Source organism: Prorops nasuta, unplaced genomic scaffold (genome assembly GCF_024137725.1).
Source record: "Prorops nasuta isolate Cenicafe-Biocafe unplaced genomic scaffold, Cenicafe_Pnas_1.2 PNAS00006, whole genome shotgun sequence".
Taxonomy (NCBI): domain Eukaryota; kingdom Metazoa; phylum Arthropoda; class Insecta; order Hymenoptera; family Bethylidae; genus Prorops; species Prorops nasuta.
In genome coordinates, this window is record NW_027116803.1 from 321582 (window position 1) to 340067 (window position 18486).

The 18486-nt window shown below is 38.9% G+C and overlaps 2 protein-coding genes and 1 long non-coding RNA gene across 20 annotated transcripts in view; 1 reads left to right on the top strand and 2 right to left on the bottom strand.

The window, feature by feature from the left end:
* Positions 1-929: 929 nt before the first annotated feature.
* LOC136774314 (uncharacterized) lies at positions 930-6104 on the bottom strand. Its single transcript, XM_066728519.1, has 6 exons — positions 5950-6104; positions 5750-5835; positions 5486-5660; positions 5285-5425; positions 1509-5217; positions 930-1231 (listed from the first exon to the last, which is right to left on the bottom strand). The coding sequence occupies exons 5-6, from the start codon at positions 5188-5190 to the stop codon at positions 1203-1205; spliced, it is 3711 nt and encodes a 1236-aa protein (XP_066584616.1). The 5' UTR covers positions 5191-5217; positions 5285-5425; positions 5486-5660; positions 5750-5835; positions 5950-6104; the 3' UTR covers positions 930-1202.
* Positions 3889-18472, top strand: LOC136774318 (uncharacterized). The gene is made up of 5 exons (XR_010822783.1): positions 3889-4013; positions 4074-4231; positions 16373-16561; positions 16880-17610; positions 18295-18472. It is a non-coding gene; the product is annotated as an uncharacterized lncRNA (long non-coding RNA).
* Positions 6917-18486, bottom strand: part of para (paralytic) — a 34311-nt gene continuing 22741 nt past the window's right edge. For all 18 annotated transcript variants that reach the window (XM_066728514.1, XM_066728512.1, XM_066728518.1 and 15 more), the window contains 6 exons: positions 16366-16488; positions 15849-16043; positions 15323-15568; positions 14964-15234; positions 13697-14001; positions 6917-13612 (listed from right to left, as the gene is read on the bottom strand). In XM_066728514.1, coding sequence (XP_066584611.1) covers positions 12824-13612; positions 13697-14001; positions 14964-15234; positions 15323-15568; positions 15849-16043; positions 16366-16488 — 1929 coding nt within the window. In that variant the 3' untranslated portion in view covers positions 6917-12823. The remainder of the gene's footprint in view (positions 13613-13696; positions 14002-14963; positions 15235-15322; positions 15569-15848; positions 16044-16365; positions 16489-18486) is intronic.

An 18486-nucleotide genomic window follows, 5' to 3' on the forward strand; every position in this document is an offset into this window, starting at 1 on the left:
ATTTACGAACCTACCACATAAAACGAACAATTTCCTTGCGTCTACCACTAATAATCGTCAATTCTAATCTTATCCCTTTCTTATTTCTCATAATTGACGCTTTGAAATCGTTAAAGAGGTTCCTATCATCATTTATTCGTCTTGTTTTTTCTCAATTTTATTAATAATTCAGCCATATAGTCGTAATAAAGGGAATGCATTTGAAAAAGTAGGTGCATTTAAGCGCGCGCATACAAGAGAGATGAGATGATGTAGTGGGCTGCAGTCCGAGACCGCCACGGGTCCGGATATAGAAACCAGCCGTCTACCCGTAGACCAATCAGAGACTGCCTGGCCATGGGCGGGGATGTGGCGTGATCCTTGATGACGTCACGCCAGCCCGTAATCGATAACTCCTTTCTCGACGTTTGGAGGAAAGCTGTCTTTTTTTTTAAATCATTTGCGCGGTTCGAACAATTGGCTCTTTTTATTTCATTTTTTCACCTAAATAATCGTCATAATGTAAATAAAAATCAAATCAATAGTCTTTTCTCCTTTATATCTCTGTGCTACGAGCGCCATAAGAATTATTATTAATTGCGTAAGAAAACTAATGTATGTCGTTTAAGAACACGTGTATTTATGGAATTCGCAGGTTAAGACCACGTCTGAAAAGCGTGGATAGTCTTTATAAACTCCACTGACTTTTTATTAATTATCGTCAATATTTAAACGAATTATAAATGGCATTTCTAACGAATTTATGAAAGGCTAGTTGTTCTCATGTCACAGGCCAGACTATTCATAGAATCATATATTCCATTTTTAATTCTTTTGCAGAAATATGATTTTTCGTTTGAATAGTATAGCTTCATTACACGTTTTATATAATTTCAACAGCAGAAAGTCGACACACAAAAATGAATCACAAGAGGACAAAAATGGATAAAAAGCGAGGTAAATGCGGCAAAAGGGTTATTTTTAAAATTTTATTAAAACCAACAACGTAAATAACAGTATGATTGTAAATCCCTATCTGTAACAATCCGTGACAGGTTGATCCCAGGAAACCGGAATTGTCGTCTCCACGTGCTGCTTTAAGACTCCGAATGTCATTTACTATTAATAGGAAATATTTCCATTAACTGAGGTACAAATTTGTACAATACAGTTCACAGAGACGGTATACATTTGGATCCTAACACGTGCTCGGGTATATGACATTAGTAAGAGGTTTTTAATGGCGGCGACCCTGCAATGATTTTGATACTGCGTAACAAATATCAAAAAAATATTACATAAGACATAAACAAACTCCTCAGTACCAATTTATCGCTCTTAAAATAGATATCACGATGCAGTAGCTAGGATCGCTAAAAGCAGTGCAAGAAAAGAAGCGAGCAAGAAGACGATAGAGTAAGTCGTCACTACAACATTCGTGTTAGTCACATAAGAAAGCAATATTTCAGCTGGTATAGCATCAGCTTTTTCACACACTTCTTTGATAAACTCGCATTCCGAGTTCTCACCTTCGCTCGAAGTTGTATCTTTTACCTCATCCTGAATTTCATCGATTTCTGTTGTAACAACGCTCTCCTTATTATCCGTAAAGTTTGCTTCGTTATCTTCGACATGATTCGTCGGTTCGTCGATGGCACAGTTCTTGGCCGGTAATGCAGTTTGGATGTCATCCTTACATTCTTTTTCTAAGCTGGCAGCTACTTGCTTCAAGTCTTGGACAGTTTTTGATAAAGCCTCCGCCAAAGTATTTTCTTTTTCTTCGAGCGCTTTTAAAGCAGCCTCTTCTTCATTATTGTCCAATTTAACGTCGCTCTTATTATCATTATCTAATAATTCCTTACAGTCACCTTCTATGGTTGGCGAAGATTTTTTTCGCGCCAAACGATTTTCATCGATATGGTCCGCAACACTGCTGAAGGCTTCAGCAATAATTTTAACATTTTCATCCGCCAATCGCAGATAATAATCCAAGCCATTATCATCATCTTGTTTACTACTTTGATTATCACAAATATTTTTCTCCAAAAGAGATAACGCATCCTCTACCTCCTCTGATTTCGTAGAAGCAGAGGAGGCTCTTTGAGAATCTGTAGAATCCGATTTGGAGTAAGAGCAACCCAAAGAGGCAATACGTATTTGTTCAGGTTCTTTTTTCTCTATTTCAGAACTACTTGACTTATCTTCTGTATTTTCTAACGTATAAGGCACGGATGATGCATTTTGTACATTTGTTTCCTCTATCTCGGTTTCATCGGATCGTTCTATCATGTTGATCAAATCTTGACAGAGACGGCTGTACGCTGTCAAGTCCGAATCTGCGCTCTTATTGCTTACGGGTGAAATATTTGATTCCGAGCGTATATTGTCGGCGGAAAATTCATCTTCCAAGGTTTTCGACGATGCTGATCCCAGCGATGAAACAGAAAAACGAGTACTGGCGTCACTCTCGTGGTCCTTTAACGGTGACCGAATAGCTGACGGTGAGACAAAAACCCTGAGCTTTTTCCGATAAATGTCTGGAATTGAATGATTTCCATTTATATCAAATTTATGCTGTAGGGGATCTGACTTGCGCCATTGTATTTCAAAATCGGACAATTCGCCATCGCTAAGGACTTTTCTATAACGTGGTGTACTATCGCTATATTTATTGTCGCCCACGGAAACATAATTAGCGTCACTATTGATTTCCGACAGTGGAGGTTGCGTTTTCAGCTCGATACGATTGTGATTGATTAGCCCATACAAGTTAGCTGATAAAGACCTCACAGCTCGTTTCTTTTTATTATTGAAAGACGAACTTCTAAACTCAAACTTATTGTTGACCAAATCTTTCGAAGCATCTGTTTTAATAAGAGTGTCTTTTCGAAGAGCCCGAAAGGCTAAATCATCTTTAACGACATCCGGTTCACACTGTGGGATGTATGAAGAGCGTGGCAGCTCTGGCTGTGTTGGTGTAGTATGTAAATAATCACTTTCGGTTGCGGTAACCACGGGACACAGAGGGATACCAAACGGTGGCTGTGGCTCGATTACTTTGAGCGTGTTATTAGCATGACTAATATTACGAAATACGACGTCATCAAGGGTTACATCCGGCTCGTCTCTCCTAACGTTTCGTGGCGGTGATGGAGAATGAGCATATTCAAAGTCAGCATCTTTTCTCGAAAGTATCGGAGATGCTATCAAGTAGCTAATATTAGATAAACAAGATTGTCCAGGACTCTCTGCTAAGGACGCAGGTCTTTCCTTCGAAGGATTCATTCTTCTGTATGCCATATCATCCTTTAATCTGTCCGGGGATTCGACACACCTCGTGAAAGGCTCTTCCTCTATTTTTCCTCTTTTTAAACTAAATTCCTCCATACTACGACGTTCCGCCCGATCTAGCAGATCTTCGTCTCCTAAACGAAGACTTTGATATATTTCTTCTAATTCGCATAACGCTTCCTCTAAGTTTTTCGAGCTTCTCTTTGCGTCATTATTTTTGTTATCAGTCATGACAGTGCTTTTCAAAATATTCCTATCGTTGGTCTCGCTTATAAGCCTCCGCTGCCTATCACAACCTGTATTATCTATTCTTTCGTGAACATTACTCGCACTGTCAACTGTATCGTCCGATATTAATTCTTCCGATCGTTTGAAGATACTTTTAAAAGGCACCTTTGAGGAATCATGCAAGCCTCGTAACTCTCTGCTTGACTTTGGTACTTCACAACTCTTTGCTAATTTAATTTGCGATAGCGTAACGTTACTATCACTCAACCTGTAATTGAGCTGATTGTTGTGATCATTTTTCCTCTGGCATTTGCTCCATTCTGTCTCTTGTAAGTGATTACGATATGGTCTAGTGTCTACAGGATAGTTTTGTTGGATTCGCTGCGTAGTGTTTAAATAATTTGCGGTATATGGGTTTAGCGAATTACGAAATGGTTTTACTAGTCTATCGCTACGCGGAGGAACAAACGTGTATTCACCCGTGGGATATTGATTTTTGATATTTCTGCACATAGGTATGGGCACAGTTGATACCTTATCTTTATAAGAGTCCACATTGTTATCAAATGTTGCAGTTTGCTGATATTTAATATCGAATGGAAAAGAATAATAACCGTATGTACCGAGGCGCCGAGGGTCTCTTGGTGGTGGCTCAGGAGGCTCTGAAGGTTTCCTCACAGATGGCACATTCGTCACTTGACTTAACTGAGAGGGTCTTGGCCGATTATTCCAGGTATTATCCAAGCTAGTTGAACGGTAATGAGCAGGCTTAAATTTATTTTCGTAATAAGCAGCATTATTGGGACTGTTCTCGGTATTATTCTGATTAACATCTTTAACGTATTGACGAGCAGTGGGATGCTTTGTACTGTTTATGCTGACATTTGGAATACCAATATCGAAATTTTGTAAGTCTTCGCTCGAGACCTTTGATGCAGATTGACGGCTTTTCAAGTGATTCATGGATCGCCGTGGGTGAATCGGTGGTCGAATATCATTTTCGTTCGAAAATTCAGGAGATAATCTTTCACTAACGCCATTCAACCAGCTCTCGTGATTTATGTTGCCCTCATCTTTAGACAATCGTTTGATGTACCGTTCTGTCCTAGCAGTTCGACTCTTTCTATTACAATAAGAACCATTTTTCAAATCGTCATTGAGCGTTTTGTTCAAAGAAGTGGTTGATCTTCTAGAATCTTCATCCGAGCTACTATCTCCACATAATTTGTCCCTTTTCGCTTCGGCGCGAACTTTTGTTTTGCTTTTACGAATTTTTCTACCTGTCCCGTCAAAAGAGCCATCGCTGCTACGGGAATGCCATGAATCTCGGCAACCAGTTTTCGTGTCCGTTACATGTAAAGAATTGTTTTCCGTTACATATGGTAAATTATACTTTGAACGATTGTGCAAACTATCTTGCACTGGCTTAAGATCAAGGTCAACAATTCCACTCTTGATTTCACTGATGGGTCTTTTAGGAGAATCCTTTTTACAGAATACAATGTCATCTTCAGTGGATGAACTATTATAGTCTTTCATAGAAGATATACGTTTTAGTAAACCACCAATGGACCATTTCTTCTCCTTTTTTTTGTCTTTAGAAGAATATGTAAGCTGTGGGATACGTCTAGTGGATGGAAGGATACCATCCATTCTTTGAATATCCTTTACTTTTATTCTCCTTTTCTCCATGGTAATATATTTATTGTCCTTTTATATCTAAAATAAAAATTTTATCATTTAATAGTATGCAACATAGTGTAATTTTTCACTATATTATGCTTACATTGTGCTATTTTAGATATTCTTCATTATCAATATTTTGCTTAGCTTGACTAAACCATCTCTTATTTTACAGACTATTTCTCATATGGACTAGTTGATGATTGATTCTTTACAATGATATGGCGAGATCGTCAGAAAGTTACTAGAAAGTATAAATTATTACACTTCAACAAAGGGATTGTTTTTAGCAATTTTAACTTACCTTCGTCACTGCCTGTATATAAAATTATTCGCCGCCCACTCAATTCTGACAGCTCATGCACTAAGCAATCTCAAATTACTTAGAAAGGAACGGCATATCGAGTTATTCCAGCCTCCATGAACAATACAATTGTTATTGTGAGACGTTGAGCGTATTTCGAGACACATTCGTCGTCCTAAAAATATATGACGATAATTTTTCAAGGTTTAATTTATACGGCCATTACAAGAAAACGGAGCTAGCTGAATATTCACTTTCGCGGACCTTTAATCTTTCACGACGAGTGAGTTGAATAACAGAGGCTCCTCATTTCAACTCCACCCATAGCCAATAAAAGATATATAAATCTGCTGTAACATATATTAACACATTTACTCCAGAATCAGCGATCGGTGACGAGAAACCCCGCATTTATCCCACCTATATAGATTTACCATCTCACTACCACCAACTGCACTACCTACCGACATCACTATTCCTCGATTTACTTTTAACTCTTTCTCCTTCTTTTAGCTTTATCGGTCTTATTCCATTTGTCCACTTTGCTCACTTACTCTTACTGCAAGTAAGATGTATAAAGAGATCAGAAACGACAACCACTACTCACAAAGATTCAGTCATCGACGATTTAGTTCCAGCAAAGTCAGATTGCGGGCCCTGCAACCTGCAAGATTTCTCGTAATGGCGGGGAGACTTATACCAAAGCACGGTAACGTTTGTGTGAGAAAAGAGCGAACTTTTGAGATGGTTCTCAGTGAACTCAAACATTGCACGGTACGTCCGTGTGAGGGTACACCCTCGTTAAAAATGAATTGTAGTCACCACTCTATAATAACATAATTCATGGTAAATGTTTCTACCACTAGAGTGCGCAGCAGTAAATAGGGTATTCCAACGTGGGTCTGTCATTTGCGCCGTCTCCAAGAGCTCCATTATCCAGTGAAATTTCTCTGAGAGGTGGCGCCTCCACAATGGAATTCGGCATTCTTCACCGAATTACAGCTGGATTGGTCACGGAATCCACTACGTCAAAAGATTCTCCTCTGGTCATTTCTGTCTTCTTTGCGGTCTTCTGCGTATACGTTGGCATTGAGAAGTTTATTATAGAATAGAAATACACTGAATCACATAAAAAAGGCCTTCTGGTGTGGCAACACCAGGTCTAATAATAAAAATGTGCCGACAAATATTATAGAAAATAACTGGTCAAATGTTTCCAAGATCCTTGACCACTTTTAATATAAGGTGGAGCTTAAATCTAAAGATTCGTATCATACTATTTTAATGTACATCTAAATCATCATCTCTTTCCTTGTTGTAAATATAACTTTTTATAAGCAGCTAAACGCAGATATGCAAATAATGAAGGAAATGGAAAAGATGGCCCATAGGGAGGAAAACTGGTTGAAAAAAATAAGTTGACTATTGTCGTACGAGTGTTAAGCTTTTTTCCTTTATTGAAAATATCTCTGTAAAACGTGTGTATATCGTGGCCGGGCGAGGTAAGCCGACAAAACTGAATCATCGATAACAAAATGAAATCGGATAGCGAACAAAGAGATATGGTGAAGACATTAATTAAAACCGATAAAGTCGCTCGTATCGTCTACATAAGTAAAGGACCAATCAACGACGCATCATTCGCTTACTTTTTTAATCTTAGTATATTAATTATATTATGTATAACAAAGCGGTAACAACTTGTTAATTGTAACTATTTACGGTAATAATCGTTTACTTTATATAATTACAATAATGTAAGGTAGGGATCGTTAACTAATCGATAACAAACGAATCGTTCCTCCTCTTTCTTCAACTCGTTCGCGCGCATAATCCAATATTAGCTATATAAATCTCAATTATTGTTTTCGCTCGTTCCTTTTTTGTATTAATTATTTAACAACAGCTTTCTTATCTTTTTTATTATTTGCTCATTAATTTAATGATCGTAGTAAACATAGTAATTATTTATAATATTGTGCAAATAATCGATATTTTGTCATCTGTTAATAGTAAGAATGAAATGTCGTTTAACGAAGGAGGAGCTTTTTAGTATGCTCTGTCTCGCCAGCGGATTGGCGTGGTACGTTACACATATAATATGTATGTATAGCTGCTGGCCAGAGTGCCATTGCATGCCTAAGCGTGCATTAACGTTTACGCATTACACGCGTGCATTCAACGTGAATACACGCTCGGCCATGTATTGAGACGATTCGTCCGCGCTATTTACGCTTCGCGTTATTTTCTCTCTCTCTCTCTCTCTCTCTCTCTCTCTCTCTCATTTTTCCAAAACACGCATATTTGGTTAACCTTCTCGCAACTTTAGCAGTCGTGCATGCAATTATACACATGTCGTACACACACACGCTTACTTCACACGCGCACATACACCCATACAAGTGCACACAATATGGACGATCCTTCGCGCGTAATGTTTCGACGGGGTCAATTCTATAAAATTGGATTCATAACGCGTCTAGCTACAGCATCTTGGCTCATGGCAGTAACTAATTCATTTTATTTATTCCATTATACTGGCCGACAGTCTCCGTAGCCTCACATTTTGCAATAGCTTCCATAACACCCGGCTCTAATAAGATTTTTATACTTTTTATATCTTAATCCCCCGCGTATCTTCCTCGACGCAAGTTTGATAATTCGATAGTTTCGAAACACTACAAAGCCTCTTTTTTTCCACTTTTTCTTTTTCTTCATTTTCTTTTACTCGTCTTTTCATTATTATAATAGTATTAATATTATTTTCTTTGCTATCCGTTAAGAAAAGTTTTTTTTTTCGTGCATTTACGATAAGTTAGCTTAGTTTCATCTTTTGTACAATGCGTAACGGCAGTATCGTCCACGGAGAAAATACGTTTAAATCTCGTCTTACCTCGCATAACGAAGGAAAGCCCTATACATACATGTCTTACGTCATCGTGCCAAAGCTGGTAATGTATGTTTCGAAAAAATCAACGAAGCACATAGCACGCATTTATTCTTTTCTCTTGCTCTCTCGCATACAGTCTCACAACGCATACGATCTCTCATTCGCACGATTTTCTTTAGCTTCTCGTTTTACTCCCATTTATCCTCCACCACGTCTCGCGCCATTTTGCTCGGATTCCCCTAACTATCTCCCTCTTCGCTCTGCTTTGTGTAAGTGCAGCACTCTCTTCCTCGTCTTTCCTATGCTCGCGTTAATAATTAAGCACGTTGATCAACCGAACGAGTGACAAGTATGACAATAAAACGTCTACAATTTCAGTTTCAGATTCAACGGTGCAAAAATAAAAACAGTTGGCAAGCTTGCCGATCCTCTAGTTCTAAAAAGCTTTTAAAGAGATTTTTCACGAGAATAGTACACAAGGGCTACAAAAGAGGGCCACGAAGCGCTGCGATCGCGATCTCTACGAAGGAGAGTAAAAGTTTGCAATTTCTCAGGATAGGCACCAAGCACGAAAGGCGGAAATTACCGAATGCGAGGGACACATTTTCCGCTAACAATAAGACCAACTTCCATTTTCACGGAGCTCCGGAAGAAAGTGATAAAGAACCTCCGTGCGATATTATTGCTTCTTACGGTCGTGTTGTCCATTGTATCGCTCGTCGCAAAGTATCGAAAATATATATATGCATTGTATATATATGTATATTTGTATGTGTAGGCGTACAAACAATTTGATTATTATCGTCGAATGATTTGCACCAAATACACAAGAGCATCACGACAAAGATGGTTGAAAGAGAATCGAGCAAACAAGAATCGTAACCAGGGACTGGATTTCTTAAGTGCAACAAGTTTTCTTTATTCTCCGAGAAGCTTTAATAGTTAGATTAGTTGAACTCCCGGCGCAATGGAGGATCGGGGTAGTTTTATTAGCCAGTTAGCCGGACGGACCATCGGGTGCGTCATCTTCGTAGAGAGTGAGCGTTGATTCGAGAACTATTTTTAATCAGCCAAAAGTCGCACAGATCAACGCTCGCTCTACGCGGCTGAAACTCGATTCGGTTTCTCCTCGTTTCCCGTTTCTCGTCGTTGTCCGCAATCAAAATGCTCTCATACTAAAAAATACCAATCTCACTAATTAGACGCGAGCGTGACCGATTGGATTGTAACACGCGCCAATAAAATTACGCCTGCCAATGTAAGCATGTCACAACGTATTTAGCCAATACGAATCCCAAATATCACCTACACATTTATATTGTAGCTCCACAACCCTATGAGAACATTATTCCTTTATCCTTTTTACAAGTACTTTAGTCACAGCACTGAAGAAAACACCGAAAATTTCCCCTCTCCGTTAACCTACGTCGTAACACGCTCGCCAATCACAGAACCAGAGAATGCTGCTTGCTTACACATAATATTGTATATATGTTTAAGTTAAACTTTTTTTGTATGTTTCGAAACGCTGCTTGCGTTGGATTCGTAGAAGCGCGCTTTCTTGCGAGTTCGGGGAATCGGGGACGGGTTTTGTTTACAAGCGGATATATTCTTCTCTCTCTCATTTTAAGAAAAGTGTTATAATATATATATATATAGCATATTTATGTATATTTATGTCACATATTGTAACGTAAGAAAAGAAACGACGAGAAACGATGAAAAACGGGAGCAATTAGTTCAAATGAATCGATTTTTCGCAGAGGCGCTAATTTAAATGTCGCGTCGAAGCTTACTCGCGAAGGAATCATCGAATGGCCCGCGACGATCATGATATAATTATTTGTTACGTAGAAAAGGTACGAGGACATTAATATTGGACAGGCTTCTCTAAATTACTTTGACAAAGCGGACTCGACACTGATAATGTCTGAATATTTTGTACGAGTAATTTACAGTAATCTCACCCTCTTGAGCTTTTGCAGCTTAGATTAATGGATATTTTTTTTTACATTTTATTCGCTTATTCGTTTATCCTCTGCCCATTTCGTACAATATAGTTCGCGTCAGTTACGGCTCCGTTGTGTCGTTGGACGTTACACATCTATTCCGACACTTTATCGTCCTCGTCGTCGTTGCCATTGCGTTGCCGTCACGTGCTCGCGAGGTTATACGATAATCGTTGTTTTCTCCGCGTTTTTACAACTTTTTTCTCATTTTCTTTATTCCATTCGTTTCTGCGCGCGCAATTCTTGACTATCACATGATACATACGTTACGGGCGATTATTTAATTTGAACTTTGGCTATTTCCTAGAGGGCCAGAAAGCCGTTGTTAGTCTGCTTTATTTTCCTTATTTTCCAATTTAAAGGCGCTAAAATTCTCGGCTATCTTTTTGCACGGCTCTCTTTCCTTTTCTTTTCTCATCAGCTACGAGTCCCTTTTTAACGCGCATCTGGATTGTGCGCGCGTCTTTCGCGATTATTCGAGCAATATAGCACTAGTATGTATAATCGAAGCGAAATTCTACTTCATGTTAGAGTATATGTAATCTGTTTTTGTATTCTTTTTCCGCATGTATGTGTGTGTGTTCACGCGTGCGCGTATGTACTGTAATTTCTGCAAACGCGTGAATATCTAGCTGATGCAAAATACGAAATTTAAAAATGTTTTCTCTCCATCTGTTCTTCGACATCGGCGTTAAACACGACTTTGCGGTATTCTCATAAAATCGCTGGTTCGTCCGGCCATGACCAGAAGAATAAAGAGAGAGAGAGAGAGAAAGAGCATGCACGCAAATAGAAGAACAAGTTTCTTTGTCCATTCATTTGTTAGCTGTTCTTTCTCTCCCACTCTCTTTCTTTTTCTGCCTCTTTTGTTTAATATTTCTTCGGAAGGACAAAACTTTTGGGACTAGTTATTGGCGCGAAGAATATTACTGAGAGACGCATGAATTCGAGTGTAGAAAAGAAGGTAAAGGAAAGGCTTCGCGTTTGTTGACTTACATCAGTCGTTACATAGTAATGGTATTAATTAAGAATAATAATGACTAGAGTAACTATAATAATAATAACAATAATATAACATATCCAGGAATGATCGAGTTTAGGCTAAAATTAAAAAGGGAAACGACGAAATGTACTTTCGTCTGCACGTTTCCCTTTTTGATTGTTACGTTTTTATACTTTCGCCTTTCCCTTGCTTCGTTCTTTCTCGCATTGCGTTGGCTCGAAGCTCCAGCGAGTTATCGCGTTGCATCGCAGGCATACTACGAAAGAAATGGACGCTTCCTGCCGATCGGTATTTTCTACTCGAGGGCGGTCGATGCTTCGGGAGGGATGCGTTATACGATGTAAAAAATGGGAACATGACGAAACAGATAGCAGTCACAGATTAAAAGGTGTATGGTGCGCTGTAGGAACCGCTGCGGCTGCGGCGTGTGCGACAGCGCGGATTTCGCTGAAAGTTCCTTCCGTCGTCGTCGTACGGACGTCGAGTGGTCAACACGATATACCACATGTAAACATATGCACGTATATACTATACATATGCCAAGTATATACAATATTATAAGGAATCTAATGAGTCGTCGGAGCGCTTGCGGCGAAGTAGCATTGTCAGTACGATTGCAGAAGAGACTTATTGGCTGCTGGTAAAACTCACTTTTCTTCACAATACCACTCATTCTTTCTTCAATCCAATAGGAGAGACTACTGTCTCCTCTCCTCCGTCCAGACTGTTTCCATCTTCATTTCCTGAGCGATACACGTGATTTCCTTTGGTTGGCATAGGACAATCATGGCGTTCCTCTCCGTATGATCGAGGGGGCGTTTTTAAAAGTCGATAAAAGGCAACTCGTTGGAGAAATGTGTATTCGTATAATACAACTACATTTAAGGCTGTCGATAGAGAGCGTGCGAGACGAGCAGGCAGGCAGCAGGCAGACAGCAGGCAGGCAGACAGACAGACGGCAGCAGGTAGACGACGACGCTCAGAGATGGAGTGCGTGGCGTGGTGTGGCGCGCGTCTTCTCCGGGGATGATGCATTCGTTGCAGTCCGGAGTGTCCGAAGGAGCAGCGTGTGTGTATACGTGTATCTGTGTCTGTATGTATTTATATATACATATATATATATATATAAACATCTATATATATATGTATATAGGTTATGAATATCGTTTAAATGGCGATGACAAAGATGATGATTTGTGCGATGGCGATGGCGATGATCGTGAAGATGAGATGAAGATGGCAGCGACATCGCACAAAGATGGTGTCGATCCTCGTTTGGCTCACGTGACACGTTGAATCGCGTATTAGTTGAGGTTTCGCTCACGGGGTGGCGCAGGATATGAATGGGTTTTGTGAGAGAACGAGGAGAGCTATGGTGGCGGAGGCCGGGCTTGGGACGACGTTGACGACAACGACGACGACGACGGTACCGGCGATCAGACGTCCGCGGTTCTCGAAGTGACGCTTGGCGATCGGCTGTGAATTACTACCCGATGTCCGTTCTTGGTGACGTAGCCATCGCTCTCGACGAGCACCGCGGTCTGCCTGACAGACTGCCTGGGATCGGCGTCGTCGCTTTCCTCGCTCGGCCCGCCGAGCCGTTGCTGCTCGTGCTGCCTGTGCTTCCTCCAGGCGTTCTGTATGAGCCTCGCGCAGTATTCCTCGCGCTGCCGCCAGAGGGTCGAGGACACCGCCTCGTAGCCGGTCTCACCCGGACGTACTCCGGCCAGCTCGCCTGTTTCTTCGATTGGATTGCCCTTCCGCGCGAAGAAGTCTTTTGTGAGGGCATCGAGGATATCCACGCAAAACATAAGGTCTCCCTTACATATGGGGATATCCATCGACACGATCTTATACTTGTTCGGCTTATGTATTTGTAGCGGGGGCTCCAATACGTCCAAGAAGTCAGAAAGCTGGTCATATCGGATATACTGCGTCCCATCGGGATCGAACTGCTGCCAAATCTCGTAATACATATCGTAATCGTCGTCCGTCAAACCCTCTTGTACATCTTCGGTTGCCTGCGAGTAATTCTCCAAAATCACGGCGATGTACATGTTTATCACGATTAAGAAACTGATCACCAGGTACGAGAGGAGATATGTGATGCCGATCGTCGAGGAACCGCAGTTCCCTGGGTAACCGATCTCGTTGTTCGGCTCTTGGCAATCTTCCTCGTTTATAATTCCATCCAGCACGCTGTCCCAACCAGCGGATGTCGACATCTATCGGGTAGAATGATGAATGAAGGATTATTTTCTCGTCTTTTTTTTATATACTTTTTAAAAGTAATAAGAGAGAATCTTCACCTGGAATAATAGGATCATTGACTGGCCAAAAGTCTTGAAATTGTAGACGTCGTCCAAACCGCTCTTGTCCTTCACGTGCATGAAGAACGACATTCCAAAAATTGCGAAGATGAACATGACTAAGAAGAGTAGTAGGCAAATATTGAATAAAGCTGGCAGCGACATAGCCAGGGCGAATAGTAGGGTTCGTATGCCCTTGGCACCTTTTACCAAACGCAAGACTCGACCGACTTTTGCCACTCTCACAACTCGAAGCAGCGTTGGTGAGACAAAGTACTTTTCGATGATGTCACTGAGTACCAGACCTGAGAGAACAATGAAACGTTATCAGCGTTCAATCATCATTAAAGAACTAAAGATTACAACTATATACATGTGGATCAAAGGAGAAAATTGGTACTATCAATTCAACTATTGTTACGGATATGTCATTCCACTATCCGTATACTGTACTATTCTAAATTAATCGGTTTCTCGTGCAGTCTATTCGAAGGGAAAACTAATTAATATTAACTCGAACATGCCTCGATAACTAATATTGTCCGAACTACATAATTTTGTACGTTTAAAATATTATATTTTTGCAATGTGCTTGATTATAAGAAAAAGAATTGTGTGATAGAATGCAGTCTAATTTGAGAAGAGTTCATGGACCATTCATCTTGTCGTATAATGACATTGACGTTGTCCTTTTCTAACTAAAGGAGCTACGTGAAGGTGTATCATCTTACCCAATTTTCGAGTCTCACGACTCTATGTCAATCGTTGTACGATAATAAAAAAATTTACATGCATAGGGTTGAATTTCAATCCGAAAGTAGTGATACAATTTCTTGAGAATTCGATAAAAAAATGACTGGCAAAAAACTCACGTGAGCGCTAAGTCAGAGATAAATTCGAGGGATTTTCAGGGAGGGGTAATGGGATGTTCTGGGAGGGAATTAACACTGATTTCTGAACATCAATGTAAGGCTACGTAACGTAATGAAATAGATCAGCCGTTGCGACTCAAATGAAACAAGTTCCAGACCTGTTTGCTCACCCTGTTAGCTATTCAAAATAAACCAAACGTGCATTTCCAGTGTAGTTTAGACTACGCAAACCTGTAGTGACATGCGAAAAACTAGCCTCCTTCTAATGAATAAAACAGAGAGAGGAAAAGATTGAAGATGTTTTTGGAAAGCTAACAGGATTTAGCCCGGGAACTGTTGTTCTTTATTAGTTTCATTGGAGTCATACGGCTGAGTCAATCATTACGTTACATTACCTAATATTGACAATATAACAACAACAAAATCAAAGAGATTCCAGGGCTCTTTGAAGTAATGATAGCGCAGGGCGAAGATCTTCATGAGACACTCGCTGGTGAATATCACAATGAATATCATGTTCAGATAGTCTAGGACGTTACTGAACGTAGTCGTCTGCTGATAATGGTCCAGTGTCATCGTTAACATGTTCAATCCAATGAACAACATGATTATCATATCGAACTTTTTATCCGTCACTATCTCAAACACTATTGCCTGTGGCCGCCACTGAAATCATATATCAAAGTTAAACATTAAACGTCCAAGTTTATTACTCAATTAATTACTGAATTTTCTTCAAATTTAGCTCTCATACCCTTGGACGAGGAATGGCCTTCAGGGGCTTCTTACTACCCATTTTCTTCATAGCATTGTAATATTTCTTCTGATCCTCCGTCATGAACATCTCGAGAGATCCGCCAGCCTTCTTCTTTTGCTCGTTGAAGTTGTCGATGATAACTCCGATAAACAAGTTGAGGGTAAAAAATGATCCAAATATAATGAAAAATACGAAGTAGAGGTACATGTAGATGTTCGTTTCCCTGATCGGTTGCTTGCCGACCTGCGAAACGATAATTGGTTTTTATTTATTATCTAATTAAATTTTTGAGAATTCACCTACAATCGTATACCACTGTGATTAATTAAAAAAATGATTAAAAAATAGAAACTATTTGGCAATCGAGTAATGCAGAAGATTCCAAGTGCGAAATTTTTTTTTGCTCTACACTGACCTGGTCTCGCAGTATCGATTCGAAAATACAGTTTTTTCTTGTTCTCTGTTTTAGCTATGTTCTTTTGCTTTATTTTGCAACTGAATCAAAGATTGTTTAATAGCTTACCTCTCGAGAATCTATCGCGTCGTTCATGATTTGTATCCAGCCTTTAAAAGTGGCAACCTGAAATAGGCAAAGGTATGCCTTGCCTACATGATCGAAGTTCATTGGCGAGTTTTCCCAGGTATAGTTTTCGGCTAGACAGGCATTTCTATCAGGAATAATCTCATGGCTCAAAGTTGTTTTATTAGCATCAACGCACTAGAAAAGATTTAAGAATATATCAATGTCTCTGTAAATTAATTCTAGCAATATTGAATAATTTATATTAAAAGATCAAAGTTAAAGCCCACGATAGTATAAGTTATTTTAATATCCTAAAAAATTAATTGATTCAAATAAAATTTAATCTATTTAAATTTAAGCTTGTTAATGTCAAGTAAATGATTTCAATAAGACTATTGAAGATATCATTTAGTTGGATAAATTTTTTTTCCTAGTGTAGTAGTATTTAAGATTCTACACTTTAAAAATTAACTTTTAATCCATTAACTACGAGAACTTGAATTAGCTTTTTGCTTACCTTGAAGTATTTGCCAGCAAAAAGCTGCACCCCCATAATGGCAAATATCAGCCAGAAAATAAGGCAGACCAGCAGGACGTTGAAGATGGATGGAATGGCTTGGACCAGAGCGTTTACAACTACCTGAAAGAGAATCAAACTGGAAACCAATTCTACTAAGCTCAACACATAATTCAATCCAAGTGGATGTTTAATGGTCAGTTCCAAAAATTAAATCATTTAGAAATTTTACTCGTCCTTCTCCTTTTAGGCTCGTCTACATTTAATTTTCAAACCTGACCTTTTAATGAAAAAATTAATCTACGTAATTGCATAATTGCATCTATTTGCAAAAATCGTGCCAATTTACAATGCTTTGCTGACACGATAATGATATGATTAAAATAATTACAAAATTAAATTAAAACTCCTTAAATAAGTTAACTGAAAAATTGTTGTAACCTTCGATATTTTAAGAATTTATACTAAAAAATAAGAAAAATAATTGTCATAATAACTAATAATATTATTTCAGGTATATAAACTAGGTTCCTCTGGTAAATTGAAGCAAATGCATTGATAAAACTACTTGGCCAGAGGCTCTATCGACTACATTGAGATTTTATCGAGCAATTCTTATGTAAAACTGGAAGAACATTGGAATGTTAGTGTAACAAGCTGTTTTGTTAGCGAATGGAGAAAGCTGTTTCAAGCTAGTAAAGCTAAACGTTCCACATGCATAATACAAGAATTTCATGCATAAAGAAATGCCAAGTATTAGCAGGCACATTAAAGAGTTTTTCGATTCTTCAATAACATCTGTTGTCACAAATTTTCTTGTAATTTCTTAAATCACTACAGAACAATTGAAAAACTTTTTTAGCTCACATATTGCAAGCTTTGATAACACTACAGGGAAACGATATAATTTAATATGTGTACCACGATAGATTCACACCAGATGGGAAAAAACTTGGCTAAGTTTGCTCGTACAGCAGTTTTTAGTACCCATTAGGTGGACCGTTCTCGTATCTAGTATATACTCGATTTTAACAGTGGTTTTCGTGATTCTCGTGCAAAACAAAAAATTGAGAAACTACTTGAAAAAATGCTGGCAAAATACTTGAAGAAAACTAAGAACGACTTGCTGCATTCTACCGTAATGTAAGAATGTATGTAGTGAACAGGGTGTTGGGGCATGACAGTAATTGAACCCACCCCCTCGGATGTCTCAGCGACCTTGATCGAAATCACGTGTAACGAAAAGTAAGGAAAACAATTGTCTAATCCACGTTTTATCGTAGAGATACACAGATGGATAAATTTGTTCGTAGACTAAATGGGATTCTAGTGTTTGTGTCTATAACATAACTTTAAAGGTGAAATAAGCTACAATTTCTAGAGATTCATCTAGCATTCCCATTCAAGCTGTGCATTTGAATCTAAAGTATACGAGACACCTACGAATCTTAGACCTTATAGTACAACCAGAGACAAAATCACTGAGATAAAAATCTAGGATTTGTTTGAAATGGAGTTGCACAATTATTAGACTTTGAAGAATTCCAGTACAGTTGCTAAATTATTGCCAATTATGTTTTTGTCATAGTCCATGATAGAAATCTGATTACTGAGTTTACGTAAACAGAGTGAGGGAGAAAGATGCACTTAAAACATACCAAAACAGAATGTAGATATATAAGAAAATATTATTTCATAGACACAAATAAGGGATATCAATTTTTGTACAGCACTTCTTAGAAGTTCTCTCTGATCCCATTCGCAGAAGTCTTATGCAAAAATTGGTTTCTCTTAGAGTAATACGAATAAATTAATGTTTATATCCTAGCTTTGTATTGTTATAAGTGCTTCATCCTACATTAATAATTTATATGTACACTTATATGTACACTTAAGATCATTAATACTAATAATTTTTTTCTTTTGCAGGACAAGATTGGATTTTAAGGATGACGTTACTATATGGTCCAAGTGTTACATCTTCGTGCAGACTAGTCTGTGCAGTTATGGGACGTTTGCCAATCTCGCTGGACAATGAAATCGCTGCTTCTACTAATTTGCATGAGTGATCGAGCGTATTCTTATGGTCGCGCGACTCGCAAGGTCAGCCGAGACGAAGGG

Coding starts and splice junctions, on each gene's coding strand:
- LOC136774314 (XM_066728519.1), bottom strand. CDS start 5,190: ATGGAGAAAAGGAGAATAAAAGTAAAGGATATTCAAAGAATGGATGGT. Junction 1,232..1,508: donor AGATACAACTTCGAGCGAAG/GTGAGAACTCGG, acceptor AAATCATTGCAG/GGTCGCCGCCATTAAAAACC.